Genomic DNA, 17,620 nt, shown 5'->3' on the forward strand with positions numbered 1-17,620 from the left:
GATTAAATAATTAATATATAATATGTACCTAGTCATGAAGGAGGATATCTAAATATATTACCTATTAGCTACTATATTAAGGCCCAATACTAGCCTATACCCGGCCCAACAGCAGCCCTCTAATCACAAGGGAGGAGGGCAATTTACAACCTGCAACCCCTCTACCAAACAACGCCACTACATATATACTATTATCCATATTTGTGTGTGCCCTGATCTTCGCTGAGTTTAAGCGAAAACGATTAACAAAAGTCAACAACGCCTTGTGCGAAGTGGTGGTATGAGACATGGGTGAAGGACACGTCCACGAACGTTTTTGTGATGGAAAAAATGATACAAACACGAAAATGGAAAAATAAGAAAATCAGTCAATTTTTTATTCATTGGTACACATATTTTTTTATATATATACATATTTTACTTACAAAACTATATGGCACAAATATTATGTACAATCGCGAAACACGTATCTTTGTATATAGTTTATACATATATATGTCTACGACTATAATATTATATGTTTATATTTATTTATAATAGGCATCTTATATTTATGAAAATTGTACATATGATTAAAATATTTTGTACAGAACACGATTATGTACCTAATACTTTTTTATATTATTATAATAATAATAATTACACATTTACAAGGTAGTAAAATTACTTAAGAGTATAAAAATATAAAAAAAAGTGATGCGAAAGAGACAGGAATTAAAATACATAAAAATAATAATAATTAATAATAATGGTGACTGCTCGGGGGACGGGAATAATATATTGGACTAGCACCGTTTGCGTCGACCGGACGCGACATATTTTTTATTATTGCTCAATATGGTCGCGGCGGTCGTTGTCGTCATTTTCGTCAGACGTACTCTTCCGGAGACTTTGGCGACTGTCTGGACGATGATGTACCTTCGCCCGTTCTCGCCGCCGCAGAGTCAGCGGCCGACTGACCATTGCCGATGCCACCACCAACACCACTGCTAACGTGGTGGTGGTGGTGGTGCAAGTGGTGATCGTGGTCGGTGTAAGGTGACGACGGCGACGGCGGCTGCATGATTGGCCTCATGCCGTTGTTGGACGGGGCCCAGTTGAGCAGGTAATCCCAGCCAAGGCCCACTGGTATGCTGGACGATTCGGACGGGTTGTTGTTGGGCGTCCGGACGTTACGGTACATCGGACCGTCGTCGTCGGACGCCACCAGCGTGCTTAGAGAGCCCCTGAACGAAGAGTCGAACGTGTCATAACCCGCGGCCGCCTGCATTTGTTCCTGTTGCTGGTGCTGTTGCTGTTGCTGGTGTTGGGCCGCCATGACTGCGGCGTCGGACGACGAGGACGACGAAGGTGGGAGCTGGGACGGGAGCGGCAACCGGCGGCGGCGCTGAGAGTCCCTGTCCGACGACCCGGACGCGCTCTTGCCACCGCTGCTGCCGATCTTGTTGAATATTACGTCACTGAGCTTCTCGCCCGACACGCTGTTGTTATCGTACTCAATTTCCGAGCACGTGAACGAGTCGTTACCACTCTCGTCCGACGAAGTTGACGTACCGGTATCGTCGTCGTCATCATCGTCGTTCTGCCGGTGATGCTGCTGCTGGTGCCGGCGGAGGTGTGCGTGGTCGTCCACCATTATGTTGGACGGCCGTCCACCGCTGCCGCCCGTCCCTGACACAACGTCCACCGTGCTCCCCAGGCTGGGTGGTCGGCCGTGCTGTTGCTGTTGCTGTAGCTGCGACTGCGATCGCCCGCCACTGCCCACACCACTGCCGCCTCCGCCGCTACCGCCACTATTGCTCCCGACCACGCCACCACCTCCACCACCGCCGCCGGACATACCACTGCCAGACAGGCTGTGACCGCTCATTACCGGACTGTTCAAGCTCCGTTCACTGTTGCTGTGCATAGGACAGTCTTTGCTCACCACGCCTGACGACGAGGTGGCCAACAGTGCCGTCTGAAGTGGTTTACCGCTTATGTCCTGCACACAAAAAACAATTGATCGAGTTAATATCTACCGTTTTGGTTCATATCATAACATTCTTCAGAATAATATAATTTTAATCATAATAAATACATTTTTGCATTTTGTAGCTCGTTGAGTATAAAAAAAATGTGCTTGTGTATTTAATATATATATACTGCATGTAGGTATACGAGTGAAATATCGGATCATTAATAAGCTGTACCTATGGTAGTTGAATTTGGAGGGGTATATTATATATTATTGTATTCTAATAGAATGATACAGAATATTATAGATTAATTATATACACCTGAGTAGGGACATCTTATTATACTACGAGACTCGTTATACTTATATATTATGTAATATATAATATACAATATATATCAATAATTGCTTTCAATATTTTAATACTGTGCGTTCGGCTATCGTATTTACGTCATTGCACTATACTGTAACTACACGGGTATATAATATTGGTTTAGTTGGTTAGTTGTGTATAAATATTTTTGCTGATTTTTAATGTCCAAGTCCATTAGTAAAATAATGGCCCGACCATATTTTCCTGGACGTATTATTATAAGTGCAGTCTGCGCGTATAAATATACATAATATGTATGCATTTACACGGGCTAAAAAACACCACTCTGCCGCGACGGATTCCAATTAATTATCTCGCCACTCACTTCGTTTCACATTCAACTATATAATATGATAATGAGTGCGGCCAAACGCGTAATGCTAGCGTGTAACGCGATTCCCGAGCATAAGTTATTTTTACTACGTTTATAATTCGAATACATTATAATATTAGGTATGTAATATATATATATATATTTAAACGATGTTCTAGACGTGTATAATATATGCCTATATAATTCGTTCCAATACGATTTAGTGTAGTAAAGCACACGCATCGGTTTTGGTAGATTCCAATAGCATTAATAGTATATTATTATGTAATAATAATATCGTTTTTATCGCACTATAATAATATTATATAGGTATCGACTAATATTATCCAAATAAAAAATAATTATCTGACCACGTTTCAAAATGTAAAAACAAAATATAATGACATGTCTTCTGTGGTGTTTATCATTGTTTAATTATTTAGTATCCCTACATTTAAAGTTCTTTACCTAGATCCCAATCTTACATTCCCATGGATCCATTATAATATGTAATATATATATACACATTACACACGCGCATAAACATAATATAATATAATAAGTAGGTAACATCACACAACCTGTAGTTTAACAACAAAGGTATTATCATAGAATAAAGTCTATTGAATTGTCGAAAGTCAATAAAATAAAATAAATTTTAATTTGTAACAATATAGCCGGTTGTATAATGGTTGCATAACCGGTTTATTCAATAAAAATCTATTTTACCTACGACTTTTATTATTTTTTAAAACCAATAATTTAAATTACAAATGATCACTCCGAGTAGCATGCAGACCGATTTATTGTGATGTATAGTAAAAATGTGTAGAGGCCATAAACGATAAAATTCCTAGTTTAAGATCTTCGTAATACAAAAAAAAAAGAGAAGTAGGTAGGTACATTTGTATTAGAATTCATAACCTAACGAAAAAGCTAAATTTAACATAAGATCTACAAATAATATGATAAGTACTAAGGTTTCACCACAGATATATATAATAACTAGATACCCGACTCCATATACCACAACGACGTTATTAAATTATGATGCCCGACGCCATTTGTGACTATGGCAATGTTTACATTTATTCATATACATATTTACTTATATATAAATTTATACTGATAATACTATTTTGCCCTAGTTGTAAATGGCTGCCAGCGTCATTGATAAGAAGAAGTCGGGTATCTAGTTATTATACATATCTGTGGGTTTCACAAATAACATAATATACACTAAAGGCATCACTAACTATAACTTATATATAGGGGACCCATTTTGAAACTTACTAAACTTTCAACACTTTTAACGACCTCTTTCACACATTAATAATTACATTATTTTTATGGTATTTATATTTATCTTTATTAATTTACCAATTAATAACCATTGTTAGTAACAATTAGTATATCGTGTGAATATTTTACTAAGATTTTCGAAACCTACACATTATAAAATATTATGTACCTAAATACAATTCTAAATTAACTTGGTAGAAGAATTGTTTATATTCCTACAAGGAACCCGGTGAATAATTTAATTGAGTGATACGCAATGTGCATACTTGCTTTGAAAACCAACTGGCACAGTGGCATGTAATCCTCGGGAAACGGGGTCGACTCTCACAAAGTTGATAGCACAACCATCATAATTACAGACACATAATATGAAAATATAAATCCAACAAATTTGTTGGTCACTTGTTGCCTGTTGGACATTGTTTTATTACTATCCAATTTTTTGGATTGTATTTTCACTGGTAAAGCTTTTATCAAGTTTCCCGCTTCCAGAAATACTCCAAGAGCACAGCTTTGTGTTAACAAACTTTTACTGAGTAAAAAAATATATCTAGCTCACGTCTGCTTGGTTTGCTGCCAACATTATGCTTCTTTGAGCTCGTTCAAACTTGTTTCCTCAGATGTCTGCCCACTGTACATCACTGTATACTATACGTATGACATATCACAGACAGCAATGCAATAATAATGGTTCGATATCGAAAATTTTCCGAGAACATAATTATTGGATGGCTGTTTTAGCCTGCAGGAGAAGACGGATGATGACCGATGATAATCAACGGAAAATAATACTGTTACCATTTCGGTAGGTTACGAGTATACGACTATACCTAAACCATTTGATTTGTGATTTCACTATGCTATGTTGTATTGTTTTGAACATATTCAACTTATAGGTAAAGTGTAATTTGTTACCAATATTTTTTTACCTATACGGCTATATGTATTAAATATACAGGACATGACACGGTGTTGAAGTTTAGTCGAACCTAATTTTACAATATGGCCGGAAATTGCTTCGGCCGTGCTTACAACGTTTGAACCGTGGAATTATAGAGTCTCACGTTCTCACTAAAAAGTTCACGGACAGGGGTGAGTTCAGAAAGTTGTCGTCATAATATTTACATGGATCTATACCTAGATCGGTAGCTCGTGATCTGACCGTGCGGTAAGCATAGCCGTCCATATTGTTTACGGACATTTTTAGTTCATTAGTCTATTTTTTTTTTTTTTGATATATAGGTACATATTTTTTTCAACGTCCGGCTCTTGATCTGTGCAATCATTTTCACGGTTTTTCATTTTTTTTATTTCGGGAATACGCGTTCGTAATATTCGGAATATTCGTTTGTGTATAAGTATAGGTAGTGTATTAGCGCGGTGAAATTCCAGGTGTGAATATCGTCATGTCAACCTATAATCAAACCTTATCACGTTATAAAGTCATTCAAAAGTGCTTATTAGATAGTGCAGTAGCGAAACGAATCTTGATTAACTACCTCATCCAGCCCTACGACACGTGTCGTCCGTTTACCGAGGATTACGCGCCAGACGGCGCGTCAAGGTAGGATGCACAAAGTCACTTATATTATTCAGAGGTTCCTTATAGGAATAGATAGTTTCATACACATCTGAGACCGTTATTTATAAATTAGATTTTATTGTAGGTAATTAGATAATATTATATATTATAATATGGTTAGGTTTGGAAAATCTTGAGAAAACCTCGATTATCGTGTATAGACCGCTTTTTATTACGACGATTTTTCGTATAATACAGTAACACAATATTAAATTATAAATATTTAGTGTTATCATTTATTACCGACTATTGTCGGTTCGATTGTAATCCGATGACACGGACACAAGTACACAACTATAATGCTTGTGTCTGATGTTAGTATGTTACGGCAGCTGATCCGAACCTATTGTTGATATAGATACCTATTTTGACAAATAACAAAGGACGTTTGGAATTTGGTTAATAATGATTGATAATATATAATAATATGATTGTTTCGCAAGTGTATTCGTCAGTCGTCACACAGGCACGCGCATCGATCAACGCACTCCGTCAAACAGATGATGTATCAATCTGTATATATAAAAATGAATGTTTGTTTGTCAGTGTGTGTGTCCTAATTTAGATTCACAGTTGGACCCTGTAGGTCAACCCGGGGAGCTGCTCAAACAGCGATTTTAAGATTTACGATGGAAATGTCTGTTTATAATAGGTTACTATTGGTCATAAGTTATATATTTAGTAGAAAAAGTATTTATTTCTTATTGGTTATCATTGGTTAATCGGGCAGATCAGGTGCAAGCATGTATCACATCGAATTTTCGCACATTGCCTACCAACGTGGCTGAGTTGCACTAACTGCAGTGAGTTAGGTACACCCAAAAGGAGTTGAACAATCATATTTTTTTTAAGAGTTTTAATTTTCTGGTTCAAAAGTTCTGGTTCAACAATAATTAATATTATACACTTTAGGTTTAATGTTATACATATATAAAATTATAAAATATTTATTATACCTAAGTTGTTTGAAAAAATTTATAAATAAATAATAATAATTATAATAATATAAAATTGTTATCAATAATAAATATTCTGTTGGCATTCATATAATGTCGTCATTTATTAATACAATATTAATACAATAATAATGTGTATAATAATATATTATACTAAATAATAAAATAATAAAATAATATATAATATTTATAAAATTATTGAAAATATAATGTTGAAAATTATTAAAAGTATAAAATGCATAACATTTGTAAAATATGTAAATAAAGTATAATAATAATAATTATAATATATATATTATTGACAAATATTCTAACTTATAGTTTAGGTTACTTTTAATAATTTTCAAAATTTTATTTTATTTTATTTTTTAATATATTATACACATATTACTATTATATTTAATAATTATTGACAACAATTTCACGGCAACTTAGGCGATTGGGTGGTTTATTTTTAAAAAAACTGTGGGGGAGGGAACTGTAGATGTAAACACGTGTGTGTAGTTTTGGCAGATTTTTTAGTGGGCACCCGTGGGTATCTGCCATGCCCGGGTGGGGGATGGCGACACTTTTACTTCGGATAATTATTATTATTTATTTATATATTTTTTTTATACAACTAAGACATAATTAATATTTATTAATTTTCTATAAGTCATTATAACATAAAGGTCTAAAGTACCTACCTATATACTTAATATTAATTATTATTGAACTTTTTATTATGGCCAAAAAGTGAATCAGTCGAAAAGGGAAGGGTACGATTTTGGTCGAAAAGGAAATCTTTAAATTTGGTCGAAGAATGAATCAACCGAAAAGAGTAGAGTATCTTTTTGTTCGAAAACGGCAATGCCCTCATTTTTTACGGTCCCTGCAGGGCGCGGGATACGTATAGTAATTAATAAAACAAATTGCACCTATATGTGAAGTTCATATCATCTAATTTATAGTACTTACCAACTACATCTATGGACTACCTATATAAAACTATTTACAAAAAATAAATTTCATTGGCATTTCAAAACCCTTTTTATCTATTGGTTATAGGAAACAAAATTATAAACTTATATAGGTACCCACTTACTGTATAATGTAACCTAGAATGATTGCAATAGCCTATCATATTAAAAAACAGTTTATAGACTGGTGTTGGAAAGTGGAATTATCTAACAAGTAGTAAATCATCGATGAAAAATCATACATATGAGTAAGCGTGTTTCAATTAATTAAATTTAATTAATTATTCAAACGTATACCTATTATCGACCGTAAATTTCAACAGACTTAGGAATGCAAAACCAACCACTTCGGTGGCTCCACAACGTCTTAATTTATCCATCTACCATTAGGAGATGTGTTATGATTTAAAGAGTATAGTCTTTTTATAGTAATTGTTGTTAGTTGTACGAGGAGCGTAATGTTTTTAAGATTCTAATTTAAATGTTTGTTTCATAAGTCACCCTGATATCAGAACCGTTTGATAATTATTCTAAACTTTTTCTTCAATAATCTTTATTTAAATATAATATATAAACATTAAACATGCAAATTTATTTTAAAAGACTGTCAACATAAATACCATAGTAATTTTTTTAAGTGGTCCTGTAATAAAACGAAATATTTTATTGAATTAAACACATATAATGCAATCGTTAGAATAAATCTATGCAATTTATGGTAGCATACGCATTGGTAGGTATTGCCAAATTATATTATATTTTATTGTATATTTCATCGTTACACTGCAATTTAAAATTAAATTACTCGAATAATTTTGTTCGGTGCTAATACCATGATTTAGCATTTTAGTACCAAGATATATTTAGTACTACAGAAATGGCCATATATGACCAAATCATAGCTATTGGCAGTATTTTTTTTATATTGTTTGTTCTATACGTAGTAATAATAACTAATTTTCTTATCAATTTCCTATACATTTGTATATCTCGCCACGCTTTATAAGTCGTTTGATAATTTTAAACGATGTACCTACTACCCTTAGATATTATAAAAAATAATTTAAAGTTTTATTCTTAAAATGTTAGCTATCACATTCTTAATATGTATGTTTTAATCGCAGGCAATATATCTAATAATCTAAGTATAGATATTATATTTTTATTAAAAATAAATAAATGGTCGATATTGCTTGTTCAGATAATATTTTTTTTCAACGAACAATATATTGTGTTTAAAATTTTAAACCTCAAATAAAATTAAAAGGCTACTTACTCTCAACGTGAGTATTCTGGGTAACTGTTGACTAAGTTCACTGCTTGGACTAAGCCTAGCGAGCGGTGTGCTTTGGTGTTGCATGTGATTGGTAGAATCCAATGGCGGAGGTGGTGGTGGTGCCGCTGACCGACTATCTCTGGAATGTGGTGATTGAAAGCCAGTTGCATGCCGCATTTGTTTATGATACATGTTAGACGGCATCCCAGGACTAAGATGAGACTTCATTTTCCGTAAATTGTTTCCGTCTCGGTAACCTAAACAGTCAACATAATATATTTTACAATAAACGTATCTAAAACATTTCGGAACCAAAAATGAATGACATTTATTATTTTTTGAGAAAATTCATTATTCAGAATAAAAACGGTATTCATTAAAATAAATGCATAATAACTATTAACATACGTCTAATGATAAAAACTAACGTTTGAATAAATAATGCATTTCAATTAAATAGTAATATAGTTAATGCAAAACACTTAACGAGTGAATTAAGATAAAGACTAATATTTTAATGAAATACTCTCAAGGCATATCAACTAATGTTCAAATCAATTATAGAATTAAATCTGCATAGAATATAGATAAAAGCAAATTTCACATATCATGTTTGGGTTAAACATTAATACTTATATAACGTTAATGAAAATCTCGTATTGGCGTTTAAATAAATACTTTCACAGAACTAAAATAGTAAAATGGTTTAAATAATATAATAATATAGGTTCGTTTATCGATGTAATGGTTTTGAATGAGAACACATACTTTTATAGTGATAGACAATATCTATATCCGACGGTGCTATAGAGCTAGCGTTTTCTAGGTCATAGTGTTCGGGCATATCATGATCCCCGGTCACACTATCGTGCTGATGCATATTCTTCATGTGCTGATTAAGCTCGTCTCTTTGTGGTGGCGGAGATTTTCCCACGACCTCCCTTTCAATTATATCCGGTCTATGTGGCCTATGTGTATCACTCATGCCCATGTCTTGATCTTTGTAGCGCTTGGAGAGTATTTCCGGTGGCACCATATGATGCCGTATTACATCTCCGGTTTCTGACATGAAAGATGACACAGGTATTGTGTTTAGAGCTGGAGATTCAGAATGGAGACCACTTTGGAAATGATCTTTACCACTATCAGAATCTTTATCGCATTTTGTTTGTCTCCGTATTTTAAACACGACAAAACTTATTGTTATCGCCATCAATAATATAACGAAAAACACAATAACCAACGTAATTCCGAGGCTAAGCGGATCAGTGACAGCCACACCAACTGATGCAAGCCCGGACAGATCACAATCGAATGATATATTTCCAGTATGAAAAACTTCTGGAAATATACTCCCAGTACCATTAAATGGTTGAAGTTCTTTATTGATTGTTAAATTAGCTAAGCAGCCTGAAAAACCTGAAAAACAATTTTAAATGATTAATATCAGAGTAGCATTAACACCATATCATGCTTGCGCACTCAAAACGATTAGTATTAAACAATTTAATAAGTTGGTATTACATATTGTCTAATATTTTTTATTTTAATGAGTTTATTTTGAAAGTTTTTATTATTTTAAGTTAGGTACTTACCAAACGAATTTCTTTAATTTCGACTAACTGAACTTTATTTTTTTTTTTTTTTATTAACTTATTGAAATACAAGCACATTTTCTATTTAGCTTAGAAACCCGGTTAAGTTTAATAAATGTCATTTAAAAGGACGCAAAGATATTCAAATTTTTTATCTTTTATTAAATACATCAATCTATATAATTATCGCTAGGTTTACTAAAATCAAGTTGATTGAGTAAGGTATTTAAGTGTCTATATTTTTTAATTATTTTACTAGCTAATTTTGATAACACGCCCGACAAACTTATCAAAAAAATTACATGCTATCTTTTAATAAAAAAAAATGAGAAATAAAAATTCCACTTACGATGTTTTAATTTTTTTTTTCATTAAATTAGCATAACTAAGTTATTTTAATTGTGTAAGTAACTTTTCATAATTTTTATAATTTTTAACTTAAAAAAAATTGGAAATTTTTTTAATTAAAACAATAAACTCACTTGAAGTATCAATTTTTCCAGAGAAATATTCACGATCGACACCACCTAAGTACATTTTAGTTAGATATGGATCCAAAAAATCGTGTACGCTAACCGAATCCAGTTCTTCTCCAACTTTTTGACCATTCAAAAATAATTTCAAGCTTTTAGCACCAATTACCATTGTTAAATTATGCCAGTTTCCGTCATCTACATTTTTTTCTACTGACATATTCACAGTAGACGTCGAAGTACTTAAAAACGATGAATAGAGTAGTTTACCGTTTATAAGCTGAAAAAAAAAATGTAGCTATAAATATTTAGATCGATATTTTTTAAATATAATAATATGTACTTTAACTAGCGTAAAATCTGAATTGGAAGCTGCAAGAAGTATAGTAGCATTTGATTTCATTGTTCTAAACATCAGACTAAGTTCCTTAACTGGGGTTACAATAAGTGAACTTCTCTTAATTCTAGACTCTTGTCGCCAAACTGTTGTTCCATTATAAATAGATTCCAATAAATGCATTCGCCTGTGCTTCTCTGTGATCTTGTACTCAAGGAATGAACCTTCGCCCAACGAAACTGGTTTGAATGCTTGGAAACAATTTGGCGATAGAACATCATTATCTTCACATTTGCACATAACACCATTCCATCGGTCCAAACAAGAAGATCCTTCACCACATAGTGTTGATGATTGAGCACAAAGGCCTTGACGGTTACAGAACGGATCGACAGCTTTCGAAGATATTGGGCTACTAAGGTTCATACCATAGCCATTGATAGTAACACTGTGCACGCAACCAACAAAATCGTCCGATCGTAATTGCCCAGGTCTTTCTAGTAGGGGATCTGCTGAAATAACTCCACCAATCAACAAATTATTTCCATTGAAATTCAAAGTTCTGAAACATATTTTTAAACTTATTTTAATACAATCAACACAAATATTATACGTTGATTATTGAACTAATACATACCCTACGGTTCCTGTATTATCACTATAACATGACTTATCGGATGGTCTGCATTCTTGACAATTGTCACCATTATCAATACATGACGCAACACTCAATGACAGAACTTTACCATTCCTTACAGCAGTTATCTTATACCACTGACTATCAGCTAATGAAGATCCATCACTTTTTCCAACACTAATCGAAGTTATAGAGCTTCTAGCACCACCGTATGAGAACACGCATTTCCCTTCGATCAATTCAATTGCTATAAAATCTGATCTTCCTCCAACCTGGGTTCCATAATTGTATAACAGCAAAGAGTCCGGTTTAGATGTAGAAAAAACTATTGTTATATCGTTGGTTATACTGTCCAATGACGGGAATGACATATATGAATACTCATTGAATCCAAACGATGACTTATCACAATGTCTTCCATGCAAGCCGTTCGGACAATTACACTTATATCCAGGTTTCAAAGAAACACAAGATCCTCCATTTAAGCACGGGTTAGGTCGACATGAATCAGCTGATAACTCGCATATGTTTCCTCGGTATCCCGGTCTGCATAAACAAAAGTATCCAATGTTGTCTTGAGTTTGTTTACAACTACCACCGTTCATACAAGGGTTGTTGTCACATTTATCGTAACGCTCTTTCTCACATTCTAGGCCTTCTCTATCTGAAGGGCAGAAACACTGATAACTAATGCCTTGTCTTCTACAAGTACCTCCGTACTGACAAGGATTTGGTGCACATGGATCTTGTCGTTTATCACATTTCTTCCCTGCATATCCTTCAGCACAGGTACAAAAAAATTCTTGTAATATGGTGGGTGAAGTAAAAATAAAATCCTGAGAATTTGTTACTCGTGGTTCTTTTGATATAACTAGAGAACTAGAACAATTTCCATAATTTTCACAAATATTCTTTTGACATGGTGAATAATCGAAGAAAACTGGCAATCTTGTTGATTGTGCAATGCTATTTGATTTACTCCTTAACGCGTCGTTCATATGCTCTTTAGTCAAACCTCTTGCAGCTATTGCTACCTCAATTCCCCCATCTACTTCGTTAATACTGTACAACAACGGGTCGTTATCTTCAAATGTTGAGTTCAATACATTCATAAATTTCGTATAATGGTTTTCAATAAAACCTGAAGAAGTGACATTGTCAATTCTAGTAAAAACTGTATTTTCTATAATATTCTTATCGATTGTTTGATATTCTATTTTAACAATATTAGTGACAGAATCGTGTTTGCCATCATTACCAGATACATGAAGCACAGTAACTGGTTTAGATATGCTATTGATATGTAAATCACAGGCTTCAGGAATCAAAAAATCGTTGTTAGTTTTTTCAAGATAACATTTATAATCTCCTGTTGTATCAGGATCAATCGGCCTCACATCTGCAACTTTTCCTACAGGATATTCATTTTTTATTGAATAAATAAGAACATTCACTGATCTTGGACTAGATGGGCAGTCATTTTGATCTAAAATTACGATATTCAACAGATTTTCAGTCGTAATTTGAGGAGAACCATTATCCGTAATTGATATCTAAAACAACGAAACAATACACATTGATTATATAAATTTTATTTAAAAAAAGTTTCAATTCAAAATAATATAAATTATGTTTATATTTTGGTGTTGGAGTATGTGTTCACTATAAAATAATATGTTTTGAATATTTTAATTCAACAATTTTTTATTTTTATTTTTAATTTATGAATTACCTAAATAATTTGTTTATTATGGGTAAAATTTGTAAAAATATGATAAAAGAATAATTTTTAACTATTTTTTTTTAAAACGAACTAAAAATGCATTTAAGAACCCTAAGTGTACAAGGTGTAATAGGTTTTTTATTTTCAATATTAAAAAATGTTATCAGTTATTTAATTTATAAATTACAAGTAAAATATATCTTACAAATCATGAAAAAATATGCATCAAAAAAGTAAAAAAAAAAACAAAAGAAATATCATTATGATCTGAAGGAAAAAATGCATTTATATGAAAATAAAATTACAAAACTAGCTGTATCTAATATACGAGTATGTATAACTTTTTTGTTATTTATTCAGCTATTTGTGTGGTTTTGTGAAACGAATATGTAAATGCTACAAGTTACTACAATAAATATAAACGTGTTATATTAATCCTCTTGATGATACAATCCATATTTAAAATTAATTTAAGTACATTTAACAATTACTATAATACTAACTAATTATGATCGCTATAATACATACCACAATACTAAGGTTTGGTGTCTGTTCACGATCAATTGATCTAGCGGTTCTAAGAAGTCCATTCGATTCGTCCAACGTTACAAATTCTCGATGAGGTCCACCAACGATTCTATACGTAAATGGAGCGCCATTTGGTGGTTGATCTGCATCAGTTGCTGTTAATACCATGATACTTGTATTAATTGGTTCGTTTTCGGACACATATCCCACACTGTTGTCAGGTGCTAATAATGGACCATTATCGTTAACGTCAGTAATCATGACTTTAACTGTTGCACTTCCAGTCTGAGGCGGGGATCCTGTATCCACAGCACCAACTATAATTTCGTAGTAATTGATAGTTTCCCTATCAAAGTGTCCAACAGTTTCAATAGTTCCATTTTGTGGATCAACACGAAATAATTTTGTCATATTGTAAAGTATAGAATAAGAGAATTGATTATTCTGAGGCCAGGCATCTTTGTCAACGGCGTGGACAGTTAATATTTTTGCTCCTGGTCTAGTACCTTCGGAAACCAAGCACTCATAATACTCTTGATCAAACTCTGGAGGGTCATTTCCGTCTTGAATTGATATTATCACTTGAGCTTCATCAGTATCGTTTCCTCTAATGCTACCAGCATTTTTCGCCAAAACAGTAAGTATAATTCGATTTTGCGTTTCTCTATCTAGATGTCTAGAAACTCTTAACAATCCGGTATTGTGGTCAATCGTAAATCCTTTATCATTGCTAGATCCAACTAAAAAGTAATACACTTTACCATCATTTCCAGCATCTAAATCTGTTGCTTTTACTGCCCCAACGTTAACACCGATTTCCGCAGATTCAGGTACATCATAATAGAAAACTGATTGACTAAATGTTGGATAATATTCATTAACGCCATCTATATGTACGATAACTTTTGTAGATCCAGATAGTGTAGAGTTTGGATTAATAGCTAGGATTTCCAAACTATAAGATTTTTCTTTTTCGTAGTCAAATACTTGTTTTGAGAAAATAGCACCAGATGTACTATTGAAATAAAATAAATGTTCTCCAGTACCGCCAGTTATAGAGTAATTTATTATTGCATTTTTTGGAGAGTCTAAATCTTTGGCTACCATTTGTGTAACAAAGGTTCCTACTGGTGAATTTTCAAGAATAAACACATTAAATAGAGTTTGATTGAAAGTTGGTGGATTATCATTAATATCAGTGAGCATAATAGATAATGTAGCTTTAGATTTTTTTGGTTCAAATCCTGTGTCCATTGCAATGACATTGAGTTTATATTCTCTTATACGTTCAAAATCCAAAATTTGAGCTATAGTTATCGCACCAGTGTCAGAATTTAATTTGAACTTTTCGGATAGATTTTCAAACGAGTATCTAACTAAACCATTTGGCCCTTCATCTTGATCTGTTGCTTTAACTGTTAGTACTGTTGAGCCAATTGGTTCATTTTCTGGTACAAATACTTGATAACTTAATGATGAGAATTCTGGGTTAAAATTGTTCTCACTAGTTATTGTAAAGGTGACATCAGTTATATCTTGTTTTGGTGGTACTCCGTGATCTGTTGCTCTGATCACTAAATCATAATTTTTACTTAAATCTGTATCAATTAATTTTTTCTTTAACGATACTAATCCAGAAAATCTGTCAACTTGAACTAAATCTGTAGCATTGCCTCCATATACGAAGTATTCAATTTCGGCATTTACACCTGAATCGTGATCAGTAGCTACAACTGTAATTAAAGGTGACCATACTTCCAAATTGATTGGGATTGGTGAGAAATATTTTTTCTTTTCGAACTGTGGTGCATTATTATTTGAATCAATGACGTTAATAATGATGAAGCATTCGGATGACAAAGGAGGTTTACCATTATCAGTAGCTAGAACAGTTAAAGTATATTCATTTTCTGGTGATATATCTTTTGTTGAATGTTTGTATTTTAATGCACGTTTAGTAAATATATCACCATATATTGGATCTATAAAAAATACATCAGAAGGCTGTTTCAAATTAAAAGAAACGACAGAGTTAGAACCTTGCTTATCTCTATCAGTAGCAATTACACGACCAACAGTGGCTCCAATTTTTTGCGTTTCAGGAAAATTAAATTTGTAATTAGATTTTTCGAATTCGGGTGCGTTATCATTAACATCTTGAATTGTAATAGTTAGAGGAGTTTCAGCTTGCCACGAACCATCCGCTGCGACAACGTTAAGTAAATATTCATCTTGAACTTCGCGATCTATAGCAGATGCTATGTAAACTTTTCCTGTATCTGAGTCAATTTTAAACATATTTCCTGGATTTTCAGTAAATCTGTATGTTGCTTTAGCGTTGACGCCTATGTCTAAATCTGAACTTGTGATACCAATAACAAATGAGCCAACTTCTGTATTTTCAGTTACATTAACACTGAACAAACGAGTAAATCGTGGTGGATTATCATTGATATCTAGAACAGTTATATGTATCATTGCAGATCCAGTAAGAGGTGGATAACCTTGATCAACAGCTTCGACCGTCAACGTATAATGATCATCAGTTTCTCTGTCCAATTTTGTGTTGGTTACTATTTCTCCAGAAACATCGTCAATGCTAAAAATTCCATTCATATCGTCAACTAATCTATATGTTATGATGCTATTTTTCCCTGTGTCTTTATCTATGGCTACAACAGTGATGACGGAAGTTGGAGGAAATGTTTCTTCTTGAACAGAAACAGTGTAAAATGGATATTCAAAAACGGGTGGATTATCGTTTACATCTGTAACATTGACGGTTAATAACACAGCGCTTCTAAGTTTCGGCTCATCTGAATCAGACGCTTCAATCCAAATTTTATACTGACTCGATTTTTCATGATCAATTCCATTTTTACCAATTATTACTTCACCACTTACTGAATCGACTTCAAAGGTGTTGTCGAAATCGCCTCCTGCTATAGAAAATCGTAGAGTGCCTTTTTTTGATCCAGATTTTGGAGTTGTTGCTAAAATTCGTGATACGCCACTTCCAGGACTAGAATTTTCAACAATCGATAGCTGTTTTGTTCCTACATGTCGCACTACAGGAAAGTCTCGATCTGGCCAAAGGATTACGGTCAAATCAAATTCTGCATTTTTTGGTATTTGTCCTTTATCACTAGCTTCGATTTTTATTTTATACTCCATTTGTTTATTTAGTTTTTGAATTGATTCAATAACACCAGTATTTTCGTCTATATGAAACATATCTATATCCCCTGATATTAAATGGTAAACTATCTTTCCATTATCTCCAGAGTCTAAATCTATAGCAGTTACTCCAAATATAAATTGTCCTGATTGAGTCTTATCCGACACATAAATAATACTTTGTGAAGTTGAAAATATCGGATAATTATCATTAACATCTTTTGCAAACACTGTTAAGTTAGCTACTGATGCTTTAGGTTCTGTTAAACTTGAATCTTGAGCTACTACTGTTAAATAGTACACTTCATTTTCTTCTCTGTCCAAGTTGGATAATGTTCTTAGTATTCCTGTATCTTCGTCCATTTGAAACTTATCTTGTTTATTTCCCAGGAGGCTGTACCTAAAAAATAGCAAAGAATTGGTAAAAATAAT

At 33.2% G+C, this 17,620-nt stretch overlaps 1 protein-coding gene across 1 annotated transcript in view; it reads right to left on the minus strand.

The window, feature by feature from the left end:
* Nucleotides 1–567: 567 nt before the first annotated feature.
* Nucleotides 568–17,620, minus strand: part of LOC100165518 (cadherin-related tumor suppressor) — a 38,097-nt gene continuing 21,044 nt past the window's right edge. Inside the window, exons 8-14 of the mRNA XM_001944237.5 lie at nucleotides 14,012–17,588; nucleotides 11,761–13,313; nucleotides 11,130–11,685; nucleotides 10,796–11,066; nucleotides 9,487–10,137; nucleotides 8,719–8,975; nucleotides 568–1,984 (exon numbers count right to left, since the gene is read on the minus strand). Coding sequence (XP_001944272.2) covers nucleotides 869–1,984; nucleotides 8,719–8,975; nucleotides 9,487–10,137; nucleotides 10,796–11,066; nucleotides 11,130–11,685; nucleotides 11,761–13,313; nucleotides 14,012–17,588 — 7,981 coding nt within the window. The 3' untranslated portion in view covers nucleotides 568–868. The remainder of the gene's footprint in view (nucleotides 1,985–8,718; nucleotides 8,976–9,486; nucleotides 10,138–10,795; nucleotides 11,067–11,129; nucleotides 11,686–11,760; nucleotides 13,314–14,011; nucleotides 17,589–17,620) is intronic.

This window comes from Acyrthosiphon pisum, chromosome A1 (assembly GCF_005508785.2).
Source record: "Acyrthosiphon pisum isolate AL4f chromosome A1, pea_aphid_22Mar2018_4r6ur, whole genome shotgun sequence".
Lineage (NCBI taxonomy): Eukaryota > Metazoa > Arthropoda > Insecta > Hemiptera > Aphididae > Acyrthosiphon > Acyrthosiphon pisum.